This window comes from Pelecanus crispus, chromosome 1, assembly GCF_030463565.1.
Source record: "Pelecanus crispus isolate bPelCri1 chromosome 1, bPelCri1.pri, whole genome shotgun sequence".
Classification (NCBI taxonomy): Eukaryota; Metazoa; Chordata; class Aves; order Pelecaniformes; family Pelecanidae; genus Pelecanus; species Pelecanus crispus.
In genome coordinates, this window is record NC_134643.1 from 3,555,786 (window position 1) to 3,569,189 (window position 13,404).

General features: G+C 45.9%; 1 protein-coding gene across 1 annotated transcript in view; it reads left to right on the forward strand.

Annotated features, from left to right (window-relative positions):
• The window catches only part of PLXNA4 (plexin A4), a 427,136-nt gene that overhangs the window by 265,512 nt on the left and 148,220 nt on the right, over positions 1-13,404 (forward strand). The window contains exon 4 of the mRNA XM_075727571.1: positions 8,586-8,686. Coding sequence (XP_075583686.1) covers positions 8,586-8,686 — 101 coding nt within the window. The remainder of the gene's footprint in view (positions 1-8,585; positions 8,687-13,404) is intronic.

Genomic DNA, 13,404 nt, shown 5'->3' on the forward strand with positions numbered 1-13,404 from the left:
AATTATGAATGGCAGAAGGGGATGGATAGGAAGTGACTGTTTACCACCTCTGCAAATACAAGAACAACAGTGTATGGAATTAAACTGTTGAAAATCAAGTCCTGAAAAACCAGAGGAGGTGATTCCTTTAAGCAGTGGGCTCTGGAACTGTGAAACTCTCTGCCAAAGCATGCTGTGGATTCAAAAAGTCAATGTGATTTCAAGGATAAATGGGAAAATTAAAGAAAGATGTGTTCAGGTTTGGAATAGAGACACATAAGACACAAAAATTCCTCTGAATGAAAACAGCCAAAGGCAGGGCAGGTACTGGGGATATATCATATATGCTTACCCTGTTCTTATGCTTTCCTTAGTGCCATAAGGCCATGGCTGAAGACAAGGAACTGGGATATGTGGAGTGTTGATCCCAACCAGTACAGCTGTTTTTATGTGCTATTACAGGGAATTTAAAGTCAGTTCACAATTGAAGAAAAGGGCATTTTTCAAACTGTCTGCCACAATTTCTGCAGCTTGACGATGCTTGTAGGGGGTCATATAATGCTGCACAGGGGAATTAGATCAACATGATCAATCCCTCATGAACCACATGGCTTGTCAAATGGAGCTAGAAATCCAAGAGGGAGTGAGGGTGGCTGGGAACACAGCTGAAGCAAAGATCCTCCAGACACTGGGTTGAAGACATCTTAACTCAGGGAGATGATGAAGGTATAAAGGTGGGATTTGGATTGGTGATAGGATTAAATCAAAGGGAGTCAACAACAAGGAGACGCATTAGGCTACCTGAGAGGGTTGCTGAGGTGACCAAATCTGCAGGAAGATGCTTCTTGATAAATGAGGGTGAGGGTGGGAACATCTGGAAAGGCAGTGGAACAAGGTGACCTGGAAAGTAGCCATCACCATTAGAAACAACTATTAACTTCTCCCTGCGTGCTTTAGCTGTTCACACCTCAACCAGGAGCCTTCAAGTGACGCTGGACTTTGAGGAAGACCATTGCAGTGACATAAATGCCATTACAGGTCCCAATTAAATCTATATATAGTCTTTATAGAGCCTGGGTAATGATTTATCCCTTGCTCAGCAGGCATGCTTCAGTAACCACACAGGCACTGGCTCTCATTAAGCCTGGGCTGGCCCTGCATTAATTGTGACATGAGGCGCTCTATTTTGAAGGCTTTTGAACACAAACATTTAGCCAAACCTCATTTGTTTTACAGTTTACAGACTGAAACACTTCACCGTGGGATAAAGATTTAGCGGTAAACAAGGCAGGGAGGATCTGAAGCTACTTGGACCTGGCAGGGAGAAACACAGATTGAATATAACAGGCAGAGAAAGTTGGCCAGAGCTGATGGTTTGCAGGGTGGGTAGGAAGGTAACTGGTTTCATCAGACTTGGGTAAAATCACTTGACACTCCTTCCACACCTCCAAGCTGGTGAACTGTGACTTTTACAAGGGACAAGGATTCCTAATAAATTTCATGACTTGCATAGAGAGCACATCAGCATGCCAGCGGGATGCACTGTTGCTATCCCAGCTGAGCAAGAGTTTGGCATTCTTGGTAAGGAAAAAACAAGAGGGAATTTGGAGGAAAGTTGAATGAGATTCAACGCTGAAACCTCTGGACACACGCTCTTCAATCTCCAGGTTGCCAGCTGTACTCCTAGTGGGATGGCACGTCCCTACCTTGTCCTCAAGCATTGATGCTTTTGGGAGAAGCATCATTATAGCATGGTAGACTGCTTTGAAGAAGGGACAGCACAGGGTGTATGTTGAGCAATTGTGAAGGGGGAACCTGGGAAGCCGCCCAGTCTTTGAGAAAAGGACTGAGATAATCTTTGTTATCCAAGTGTCTGTTCCTTTGTAAGCAAAGCCAGAACAGAGAGCAGGAATGAGCTTGGAGGCAGCAAAGCACAAGGGCTGTATTTACTGAGCAGATGGTGAAAGGCACTTGTTCAAACACAGTCCATGTCAACACACAAGGTCTTTTGAGTTCCTGGAACAGTTTTCTAGCTATGTAACACAGTGGATTTCCTCTACGTAGCAATTAAAGAAAATACATTTTGTATTGTGACTGATTATTCTGGTGCTACAATTAGGAAGAGGAGAGAGCTTAGCATGTTTGGGGATCGTTTGTAGTGGCAAGATTAGAGGAATAGCAGAAAATTGAGTATTGCATTGATGTGAGATTCACCTCACCCAATATTCAATGTGTGCGTTGTAAATGTCTCCATCTGTCCTGGCTGTCTAGACTCCTTTGTATTCAGTGGATAGACATAGGAACATCCAGGGTGTGATTTGTCTCATCCATGGGTAGACATCTAAACCAGAGAGCAGACAAATCCTGCCCTGCCAGAGGTCTCTCCTTCTCCAGAGTCTGGATTCCTAGCTTAGACTTAGACTGATATTGCAGACAGACTTTGGTGAGAGTGAAAAACCCTTGCTCTGCATACCACTCATGCCAGTGCTGTTCCCCACAAGCTGCAAGATTTGCAGACTTGATGGATCAGAAATGAAGCCTTCCCAAAGTCCCCAACTTGGCTTTTCTGAAACAGCTGTAAAGCAGGGTCCTGCCAAGGGAGGCATGGAGAAGAGAATTGCACTGCAAGGGGTGCAAAGAAAATTGTGCTGCTGTAGGAGCACCAATATCAATCTCATCGTGAGAGCATCTGATGCTCCTAATCCTAAAGGATTCTGGGCTATTGGCACAGAGGCTGTGGGCATTAAATCTTTCTATATCTCTCCTTGCTTTACTCTGTTCGTGTGAGTGGTGTGTGATTGTGGCTGCGGATTTGCTCTGGCAATGCCAGAGTAAAGACGTCTCTCACCAAAGATGGGCAGGACAGCTCAGTGCAGAAAAGGGGAGAGGAGGAGAAGCAGCACACGCACACAACAGTAGGTAGGAAGCCCTTTGTGAACAAGTATATTTGGACAGGTAATTTACCCTGACACGCAGTGGGACATTGACCCCCAGTTTAATTATTGTGTCATTTGTCCTTGACAGCTACTGCTGCTTCCAATTAACTCTCCTTAATTAAAGTCTCCAGTTTTCCAAATATGTTAGCATGGATTTACTGGGAAAAGTGCTACAACGAAGACGAAAAGCTTGGGGGTGTCTGATGAGAAATGACATTCCCTGTCCCAGCAGGACTGGAAAGTTATTTACTCATCACGCTGAAGTGGCAGGCTCGAATCAAACCCAGATCCTCATCTCTATCCCGCCAGGAGCATCTCCTCTCCCACCAGTTTTACAGCCAGCTACATGTGTGTGAGCCCTGCTTCTTACCAGTATAACTAAGACATGCTTCAGCTCCCTGGCCTTTTCTTTCCTGTGTTCCTGCTTTTTGTTGAGTTTGTAGGTCAGGTGGATGAGGCACAGGATCTCAAACATGACAGAGGAATTCAAGGTCCCTTCATCGATAATTCAGGCCAAATTAAAATTTAACGTCCCGGGATGCTGTGCAGGTGACCAAACATCCTCACTGATTCTGTTAAGGGTGCAAAATCTGTTTCCACCAATGGTCTCTTAGGTGTTTTTTGCCTTGCTCTATTTAATAAACTGTATTATCATGAACACTCTATTCAAGGCTTTGAAATCAAATAAGCTCCTCTCTTAATCTTTCTGCAATTTTTCGGGGCTGGCTGAGTCTTGAAAGATAGCAGCATTCACAGAACCCACATGGCTTGACAAAGTCACTGTTCAGTGTTTTGGAAATGTATCTTTTGACTGTTGGGAAGGAAATTGGCTACTTAAGATGCCTTTTTGTACATTTAAATTAACTTAGTGCATCAGACTGAATAAATCCCACCGCTGTATTAACATCCAATTATAACAGCAGAGATTGAGCAATGATTCACATTTTGACCAGAATGTTGGCAGTTTAAGGGGGAAAAAAAGTAATGTATATTGAAATAAAAAAGTCAAAAATGGAAGCCAGAAAATTATGACTGAGCACATAGCAGGAGCTTTTGTGAATATATAATGGCAGAAGCAGGAGCCAAATTTCTAACAGGATTAGCTGTTACTGTCTATCAGATCCAAAAACCTCAATCATTTTGTTTTAAATGACTTTCTGTAACTCATTCATACTAGAAATAGAGGGTGAAAGTGAGGCTGGGACCTGGAGAAGCTGCAGTTTGGAATTTAAGCTGGATCAGAGGTAAGGATGGCTGTGGTGGTGTGTGAAAAGCCCTGAAGACGTATGTAGCAGGTGAGCTCTGAACTGTACAGCAGTTTGCAGATTTCGCCAGATTTTTCAAGATGTCCTTGTGAGCCAGAAACTCATGAATGATTTCTCTGGGGACCTGTGAATGAATGTGTTGATGAAGTGAAATATCTCTTCAAATCCTGCTGCAGCTACGGCAGCTGGACCTGCTCATTGTTTTCTTGCTGCCCTTGAGAAGGACATCAGATTCACTTAGAACTTGCCCAGCCCTGGCTCTGGGATTGCATCTCACTCCAGATAGCTGTGAGTAGGGGACAGTCTAGATGGTGAAGCTGCCTGAGGGATACAGGTCCTTACCCTTCGGTCTCCCCTGTTCAAGCAAGGTGCTGGTGGTGAGGCTCCTGGGTCTTTCACACCCTCCACTGCACAGCGGTGATCTTGGAAATCCTGAGGTGGGCTGGCTGCTCTGGAAATGCTGCCTACCTCAGAGATGATCAGAGATCATCTGTCCTTTTGGTCTGCTATGGACAGAGCCTTGGAAGTATAGCATCTCCTAGATGTCCATCAGGTGTGTGGACAGGGATCTATAGGAACCTTACCTTCATTTCTTCAATATTTCAATGAACCCAAAGTCTAAATATGTTGTACTTAATAACTTAGTGTTCAATAATCAGGTCTTTCCTGAACTTCTTGCATGAACTTGCTCAGATGCCTTAAGCCAACATCTTCAAAGACATTTAGATAGCACCTACTTCAGCTGCATGAGACCTCACTTTCAGCTTCAGCTCTCTGATAAAATGGGCATATGTGCTTCATCACATATGGGATATAAGCCCTTAAAACAACAGCAGTCTCTTCTTACATCAGCGCTAGGACAGTGAGGCCAAAATATCAGTTGTCGTGACCACTGCAGGAATGTAAATGACTCTAACCTGGCTCATAGTGCCCCAACATGAAGGAGACCTTGCTTTTGTTAATCCTCTGTCTGCTGAAACCCTAGTTATATTTGCTGCAAAATGCTGAATCCAAGTTCCACCCCAATGAAAGACCAGCAGTAGGGAGCCTCACTGAGGTTGGGAAATGACTTTGAAAAGTTTGTTAGATTTTCCAAGGGTGGAGAAGGGGTGGAAGGAGTAATCACAGTCTGGTTTACAATGGAGATTTCAACCTTCAATGCTGTCTAGTCCCTTCATCATTGCAAGGCACTGTAATTGGGAGGTTGCATGGACTTCTTTTTTTCAGATATTTTAGGGGCAGCATAAAAAGCTGACTGCTCCCAGGGGGCACGGTTGGTTCTCAAAACTTTCAGCTTGGAAAGCTGAGCTGAATTAATTACTGTTTATGTTCCAAAGGAAAATAAGACCTCTGATGTGCCTTATTTGCTTGATGTTCTTTTTCTTTTCAGCTGACGACCCCTAGGTGGCTTTCCTTTCAGTCGCAGCTCCTTCGTTTTTTGTAGTTTCTTTCTTTATTAATTAGAAGGTCTGACACTTACGGCCCAAGACATTTATCAGCATGGTACAATTTTAATTAATCTCACAAGAAAAGCTACTTGAGGTGAACTCATAAAAGGTCTCATATAGCAGGAATAACACATAGCAATGCAAATGGTGACACAGGACACCTACTACTCTGGTGTGCTTGACAGGATGTGGGATGTAGCTTGGTGCAAGCTCATACTTGCATAGCTGTGCTCTCTAGGACAGCGACACAAGCAAGGTATGCTCCTACACAACATGCAAACTGTATCCTATAGAGACAGAGTACCCTAAATACACTGAAAAGGAAGCATTTCTGCAAAGATGAAGAGCTGGATTCCCAGATTCCTCCTGCCTCTGAAGGAGGCAGGTTCCTCCTGCCACTGAAAGGAGCTTGCATATCCTTTGAGGGCTAACGAAATAATAATAATAATACAACCTACAGAGACCACTTTTTATCTACTCTTTCTGTAGCAATTTGCAAAGAAATAGCAACTTTCAGTCCTCTAGGACTCCTTTCTTGTACATATATCATAGTCACAAGTGGATTTTGACTCAGGACATTCAAACCCAGCATCACTGGATGTTAGAAAAGTGCATGTTCTGATCTAAACTTCTTAACCAAGGCTCGCTTCTGTAAGACAGATGTAAACTAGCTCAGAAACTGAGGTTCAGAAAAACTATCTACAGCTAATGAGGACAAATCGAGCAGCACCATATGTTAAACTGAGGGTAGTTTGGATAGGAACTGCATAGCCGGTCCCAACTGTGTTCACAAATTTCTAATTACAAGGTGGAGATTACACAACTGATTGCATCTGGATTGAGGAATGGCAGATTTAGTCTTTCAAAACTGAATTATCTGCCTCTTCTGCAAGTATTCTGATGTTCACAGTGCAGTCATGGTCAAGCTAGATGTGATCAAGGAAAAATAATTCACAGTATATTTTTCTCAGGTGGAAATAACAGGTGGGAATGGTCGACATAAGAAATTATAAGGTTTCCACCCCTTGATGTCTTCTTGTAAAAATTTGTATGTCTTTTTGGAAGTTGGATGCAAGACAGACTTTCGAGTTCAACATAAGTCTAATTGGGTGAAATCCTGGAGCATGCAAATTATATTTGATGAACAGCTGATACCTTCTTGACCTGAACCTTAAGGAAGGTGAAACAATTGCATCTGTGACCAAGCCATCTTACCTTCGTAACTTCTTGATACTTACAGAAGTTTGAATGACTTGCTCCCTGTTTTGATCTTCCCATTTTTGTTGCTCTGTGGTCTGTCCTGATTATGTTCTTATGCTCATGGCAACAGATTCAATTTGAGAAAGGTGTTTTTGTGGTTTTTTTTTTTTTTTTTTCCCCACATTCTCCCTTTTTCATTAAAAGCTTCAGTAGCCGCGGTTGGTTTCTTTGGGTGACTTGACACAGGCAATGGTGCTATGGTAAATAAATCCCATCATGTTTCTATCTGAAGTTTTCTGAAGCTACTGCTACCTGCCAGAGGTAAAAATACAGATTTTCAGCTTTTGCTCATAGACTATCAACTTACCATGTGGGGTGTCTGTATAGGGGTTAGGAAGACAGTCTCTGATACAAACAGAAAAGGTCTTCATAAATAGCTGGAATTTTGCCTCATATATATTTATATGTAAAAGCCAGTTCTGGGTTCATTTACAGACGTAATCAGAATGAATCTTAATCTGTCACTTCACAGCTCAAACTCTCTTGAATGTTGCAGCAAGTAAAAAATTGTCACTAGGATCCAGGTGTATTCCCTTGTCATTTGTCATGAGTAACTGTTCTGCAGTTTATAGTTGACAGTTCTCAGTGGTGTTTCATGAGGATAATACCACACTGTATCATCTGAAGGAATAAACTCTCCCTGCTGACATGAGTTGGGGTGAAGGCAATGGCAATTGACTGTATATTATAGAAGCTCTCTGAAGCTTATTCAATGGAAAAGAGACTATCAGGTCATTGGGCCCAAATTGTATGTTTGGCTTCAAAAGAAGTAAGGGGCTTACAAAACCTGATAGGAATCAAAAGGCTCTGGTCTGTTAGACAAGAGGTCAGGCTAGGCAGTCCTTTCTGTCTTTGAAATCTCTGACTGAAATACTTTAATTACAAAGGAAGAAAGAAAGAAAAAAAAGATAATAAAATTGAGTATTTTGGCAGTAGATAGGTGTTTCAGGTCCACCTCTAATGCCTTCTGACCTGCAAAGTCAGGGTGACAGCAAGCTCATTTAATACCCAGGCTGGTAGCCTTTGTCTTTTTCGTGTTGAGAGCAACCTCTCCGGGGATGGGACAGCTGATGGTTGGAAAGATGCACAGGCAATGGGGAGTGGAGCTAATGCTCTCCTGAGACTGGTGGTGGTGCGGGAGGTCATGGGAGGGAGACAAAGATGTCACGAGACCTCAGTTCTTACAGGAAGTCAGAAAGCAACAGGGTCCACAACCAGAGTGTAGGAGAGCTTTGAGATCTAGTTTAACTGAGTTTAACTTGCTGCAGAAGGTCACCCGTTAATTGTCTCAAGGTACCAGGTCACTACAGCCTGCACACAGCTTGCCTGCTTTGCTGATTCCCTGTGAAACTGTGCAAGTGAGGTCATCTGGCAATGAAACTGTGCAAGTGAGGTCATCTGGCAATGAAGTGTGAAAGGCCATGGGGCAGAGGTGAAGGCCACAGGGGAGGTGCTGATCTCAACAGGTTTTGCACCCAGTGGTGACCTGGACAGGGGTTGGACCAGGGTGAACTCTGGAGCAATCTGCAGCCACAACCCTCTGTCTGCCCCAGGCTTGCCAAGCTCTGCAGGGATGTCCCTCTGGGAGGACAGGCACCAGAGGAAGAGGACAGGGAGGATGGTGTCTCAGTCAAGTCATTATGGGCGCTGCAGAGCCCTGTGAAAAGCCTGACAGATTGTCCCCTTTCCTCCCGCAGCTCACTCGGGTGCCTGTGGAGTCGTGTAGCCAGTACGAGACCTGCAGCGAGTGCTTGGGCTCAGGCGACCCTCACTGTGGATGGTGTGTTCTTCACAACATGTAAGTACCTGCTGCTGTTTGCCACCCTCCCAGCCCTGCTTTTCCCCCAACCATCTTCCCTCAACTGCTGTGATAACACATGGCAGAGATGCAAAATTCTGTCTCAGTCCCTGGCTAAGTCAGGTGAGCCAACAAGTCACCCAGATACCTCCAGCAAGGTCTCGGACTTGCTGGAGGAGACTTTGTTTAACTGAGAAGCATTTTGTGGAAGACAAGGGAAGAGAAGGATGGTAGAGACTGGTCAGATCTCCTCAACCACCTGATCTGCAGTCTGCTGACTGCACCGAGAAAGCACCTGACCCCTTTGAATCAAACCCTCCAGCAGCCCTTCGGTAGGTCTTGTTGCCATTGCTCAAGGCAGTTTGGCTCTGCCTAGCAGCCCAGCTCAGACACTTGCCTCAGAAACTCCAACTTTCCACTGCTGACCTGAACCTCTCCTTTTTCAGACTTGTCATGATCTCCATTGCCCTTAGAGAGGAATCAGGTCCCTGTAAGTATCATGGGGTCCACTCCAAGTTAGATTTCAAGGGAACCTTGTGGTTTTGCTCACTGTGGGGAAATGCTGACCCTGAAGTTGAGCATTTGTCCTGAGTGGGTCAGCTCAACTGTGCCAAATGAGCACAAGTGAGCCAAACTGCTCATTTGGCTTATGTGGCCAGGATGCTGAGCAAATTTGTCTATATCCACATTCTTGGGCCAAGAGGGGACCTCATTTCACCATTTCATTATTCTACAGTACTGGCTTATCCAGGGCCTCACAAGGAGCCCTGGATCCAGGTGTCCTCAGGACCGGGAGATTAGTTCATTGGCTTTGTTTTCTGTAAGCTTTTTAATGATGCTATTGATCTTGAAGTTTTCTCTCTGCAGCCTTCACTGCCAGTGATCTCCTCCTGCAGAGAGCCCTCTGCCAAAGCTGTGGAGAGGGAGGTGTCAGGTTGGCTGAGCTCCTGGCTATGAGTGGCAGGGTGGTCTCATTTGCCAAGAACTTCTCAGCAGAGACAGTGGCTGGAAAGTGCATTGGATCTGTCTAACCAAACGTCTCCAGCTGAGTGTGGCTCTGCAGGGTGCTGTCACTCCAAGTCTCACAGTGTCCTTGGCAGCAATGGAGGGTTTTTCTGATGGACCCTGCTATTGCAGTGTGTCTGTCTTCTGCTGCTGAGTTCACCTCTGAATTCTTCCTGTTGCACTGCAAACTCTCCTGGTAGAGACAGTGATCCAGTTGAAGCAATCCTCTTTGCTACCTCTCCTTTCTGGAACAGCAGAAAAGAGAACAAACCTGTACCATATTCCAACCCTCTGTGGGCGGTCTTTAGCTTGGGTGACCCTCATCCAAAGCCACGGCAGTCTGCTTAATTTCAGATCAGATCTAGGTGATCCATCCCAAAACTTGTCCAAAAACTTGACTCAGGCTCTAGAATTGTTCAAGGAATCCTTGGCAAACCAGTCCTGAGTTGTGGTCTGCTAGGCATGAATCCATGAAACTTGAACACTGCTGACCTGAGGGTATTTCCAATTGATATACAGCTCTATAGTATGTTTCCATCTCATCTTATCCTGCATCCAACCTACAGAGCACTGTGTACTTTGCTGTCAATGGAGGGACAGCACAGACTATGTGCAAGCAGGATAGGAAAGCATGAATTTTTGTCATTGATTGTACCACAGCAATGCTAGATATTTCATCTCCTGCCGTCCAGGGTCAGTGGCAGCAAGCAATCAATACATCCAGCAATAAATCCCCAAAAGGAGAGAAAAGGAGCAGAGACAACCGCAGATTGCCCAGCAGCTTACTGTGAAGGAGTGTCAGAAATGTGACGGCTGGTGATAAGTGAGGGTGGCAGCATCAGCTCAGAACAAGAAACCCCCGTACAGATTTGGTCCTTCAAGGAGAAGTTTGGCCTCGCAGTCTGGACCTGATTGATGGCAGGATCCCCATGCCCTCTTCCCTCTGGTCACTTAACCTCTGTTCCCTTATCTGGAAAAGAGAGGCACCTCTTATTTATGTACCTTGCAGCAGGGTCACTGGGATTAATTCCCTGTGGATTTTTTTGAAGCAGTTGGAAGGCAAATGTTATCAAATCCCACTCCAGTCTGTTCCTTCCCCCTAGTTTCCATTGCAGTCAAGAAATCTGATTTCCAGTCCTAGTTTAGAAGGGGGTTTCAGTGCGTCCTCAGATATTCCTCTCTGGGTCTCAGTTTCCTTACCCTTTTAGGTAGCCCTGAGAGCAGAGGAGCCGATTACATCCCATTCAACAAGGTTTGGCTGTGCAGAATACTCAGGGTAAGAGTACCATAATACTGAGTCCCTTATTAGCACTTTTTGTACATCTGAACCCCTCAAGATTCATTAAAAAACTTTTCCTCAAGTGGGATGCGTCATCAATGGCTCCTGCATAAGGACCTCTGGGGAAATGTGCCGCAAGCATTTCCCCTCGTGAGTGCTAACCCTTCCCTCTTCCCTCCCAGTCAGGAATCCCAGGGGCTTTGCAGTGCACAGCTGAATCCAGCCACGCCGATGTGGGAGCTGTTTTGTGGAAGGGATGGGAGAGGCAGTTGGGCTGTGAAAGACCTGGGGCAGAGTGGTACTGGAAACCAGATTGTGGGCAACACCATGCCTTTCACTCACCTTTCTCCTCCAGTATAAACCATCAAGAACACTGGTAGACTGGGGGACAGGTGAAAACTGCCAGATGGGGTACAGCATCTATCTTTTTGTCTCTCCTATTTGGGTCTCTTATCTGGGGATCTACACTTCAAGGGCTTATGCAGACCCTTTTCCCCAGCCCCCCATTTCCAAGCTATCCCCAGCTCCCTCCACATGAGAGGTCTGGGGACGCCTGGGGACAGCTCTCCATCCATCATCTCACAGTGGAGCTGGGCTGGCTGCACAGAGGGCGGTGTGCCAGGGCTCAGGAATCGATTTCCACGGCTCCGCTGTCCTAACCTTACACTGAGAAACTCGAGTCTGCTGAGAGAGAAAGAGACAGACAGACCCACAGACGGCTGCAGGAGAAAGGAGGGGGGGGGAGGATTGATTGGCTTCTGCCCTGAGAAGAGGAGAGCCGATATAGAGCAGGTCACCGGAGCTTTTCATCTCTGTATCTTTAGCCCCGATCTTGTCCCCCCCTTCCCTTTCCCTGCCATAGCTCAGCTCCCCTCCTGTGCCTCTGTTCAGGCCTCTTTAGGCGGCGATGAATCATTTAGTTGGTGTAAATTGAAAATGTGGCGCTCGGTTGCTGCATGGGTCTCCAGGGGAGGGCGAAGGGCTGGGGTGGGAGCGGGGAGCGGGGAGGAACCAGGCTGAAAAGCTAATAGCTGGCATGGAGGCACTCTGTGCCTGGCTGCAAGGTCACAGCAATGTCACCAGCCTGGATGGGGGGCTGCAGAGAGGGATGAGAACAGAGCAAAGTTTTCTCCAAACCTGGAATGAATTGCAGCTTCCTCCTATGTCAGATGCAGCAGTGTCCAAAGATGCCATCCAATATCTGACCACCTCTCCAACACCCCCGGCAAGTTTCTTCTGTCTCCGTCCATATCCAAACTATTACCCTCTACCTCCTTTCCACCTCACCTGCCAAAGGGGCAGAGATAGGGGATGCTCTTTGCCCCCAGAGGAGTGAGAAACCCTTCTGCACCTGAACGAGCCCCCTCTATCCCTGCCTGGCCCAGCAGCAGCTCCAGAGCTGACACGCACAAGCACTGAGCTATGTGTGCGTGGTGACCACGCAAATTTCCAGCCCCGCACGGTATCTCTGGGTTGTGCTTAACTCCCCAGCTGCCAGCAGAATGGATATTTGGGTCAGAAGAGCAGCAGCATCCCTATAGGGAGAGGCAACACTTTATAAAGAGGAAATACGCTGACCTTGCTGGGTGCGGAAGGGACCTGTTCCAGGCTCTGTTGTGTTAGCTGCCACTTCTAGATTTTGGCTGTATTACCTCATTTCATCCTCATGTAGCCTCTGTCTAATTCTGGGATGAATACTCAAACACGTACAAGCTGTCCTTAAGGGAGGTTGCAGCCCCTCGGCACCAGCCTCCTTCTGCTCTGGGATCTGTCCTTGCTGTTATGGGGACTCCTTGGCTGGCAGGTCATAAGTTGCAATCAGAGAGGAAAGTAGTCTCATTTTCTTGGAGGACTTGTGATATTTCAAAACTTTTTTTTCCAGCTTGTAGTGGGCCAATTATTTTTTTAATAAGAAATGTTCTTGAAAGCAGTTTTAGAAGGGGCTGATACCATTTAGTAATTGGAGAGTGATTCATTTAGACCGCAGAAGTTCTTATTTGGGGACTTTATTTCAGGTTTTAGTAAATTGCTTAAAATTTCAAAGTAAAAAGTCATTCTGAAGTGAAGCATTACTTTTCTTTTTTTTTTTCCATTAAAGTGAAACATTTGTGCATCTGTGATTTCTTTCTCCCCCAGAAGTCTTTAGCAGCTCTACAGACTGAGCAAAGCAGGCCATCAACAAACACTGTTGGTTTGGAGGAAATGAGGGAAGAGGGTTTGTTTAAGCATCCCCAGTCTGTCCTACTGTGGAGGTAGCAGAGCCAGGAGCTGGCTCTGCTCTCTGCACTCCTCTGCTTCTCTGTGAGGAGCTGCACATGTCCTTTGTGCGTCCTTCTGGCACCCAAGAACCTTACCTAGGGACTTGAGCTGGCTCTGTTGGCCTTGGACCCCAGTTGCAGAACATGTGCCAGGAGGGGCCCCCCTACTCCTGTAC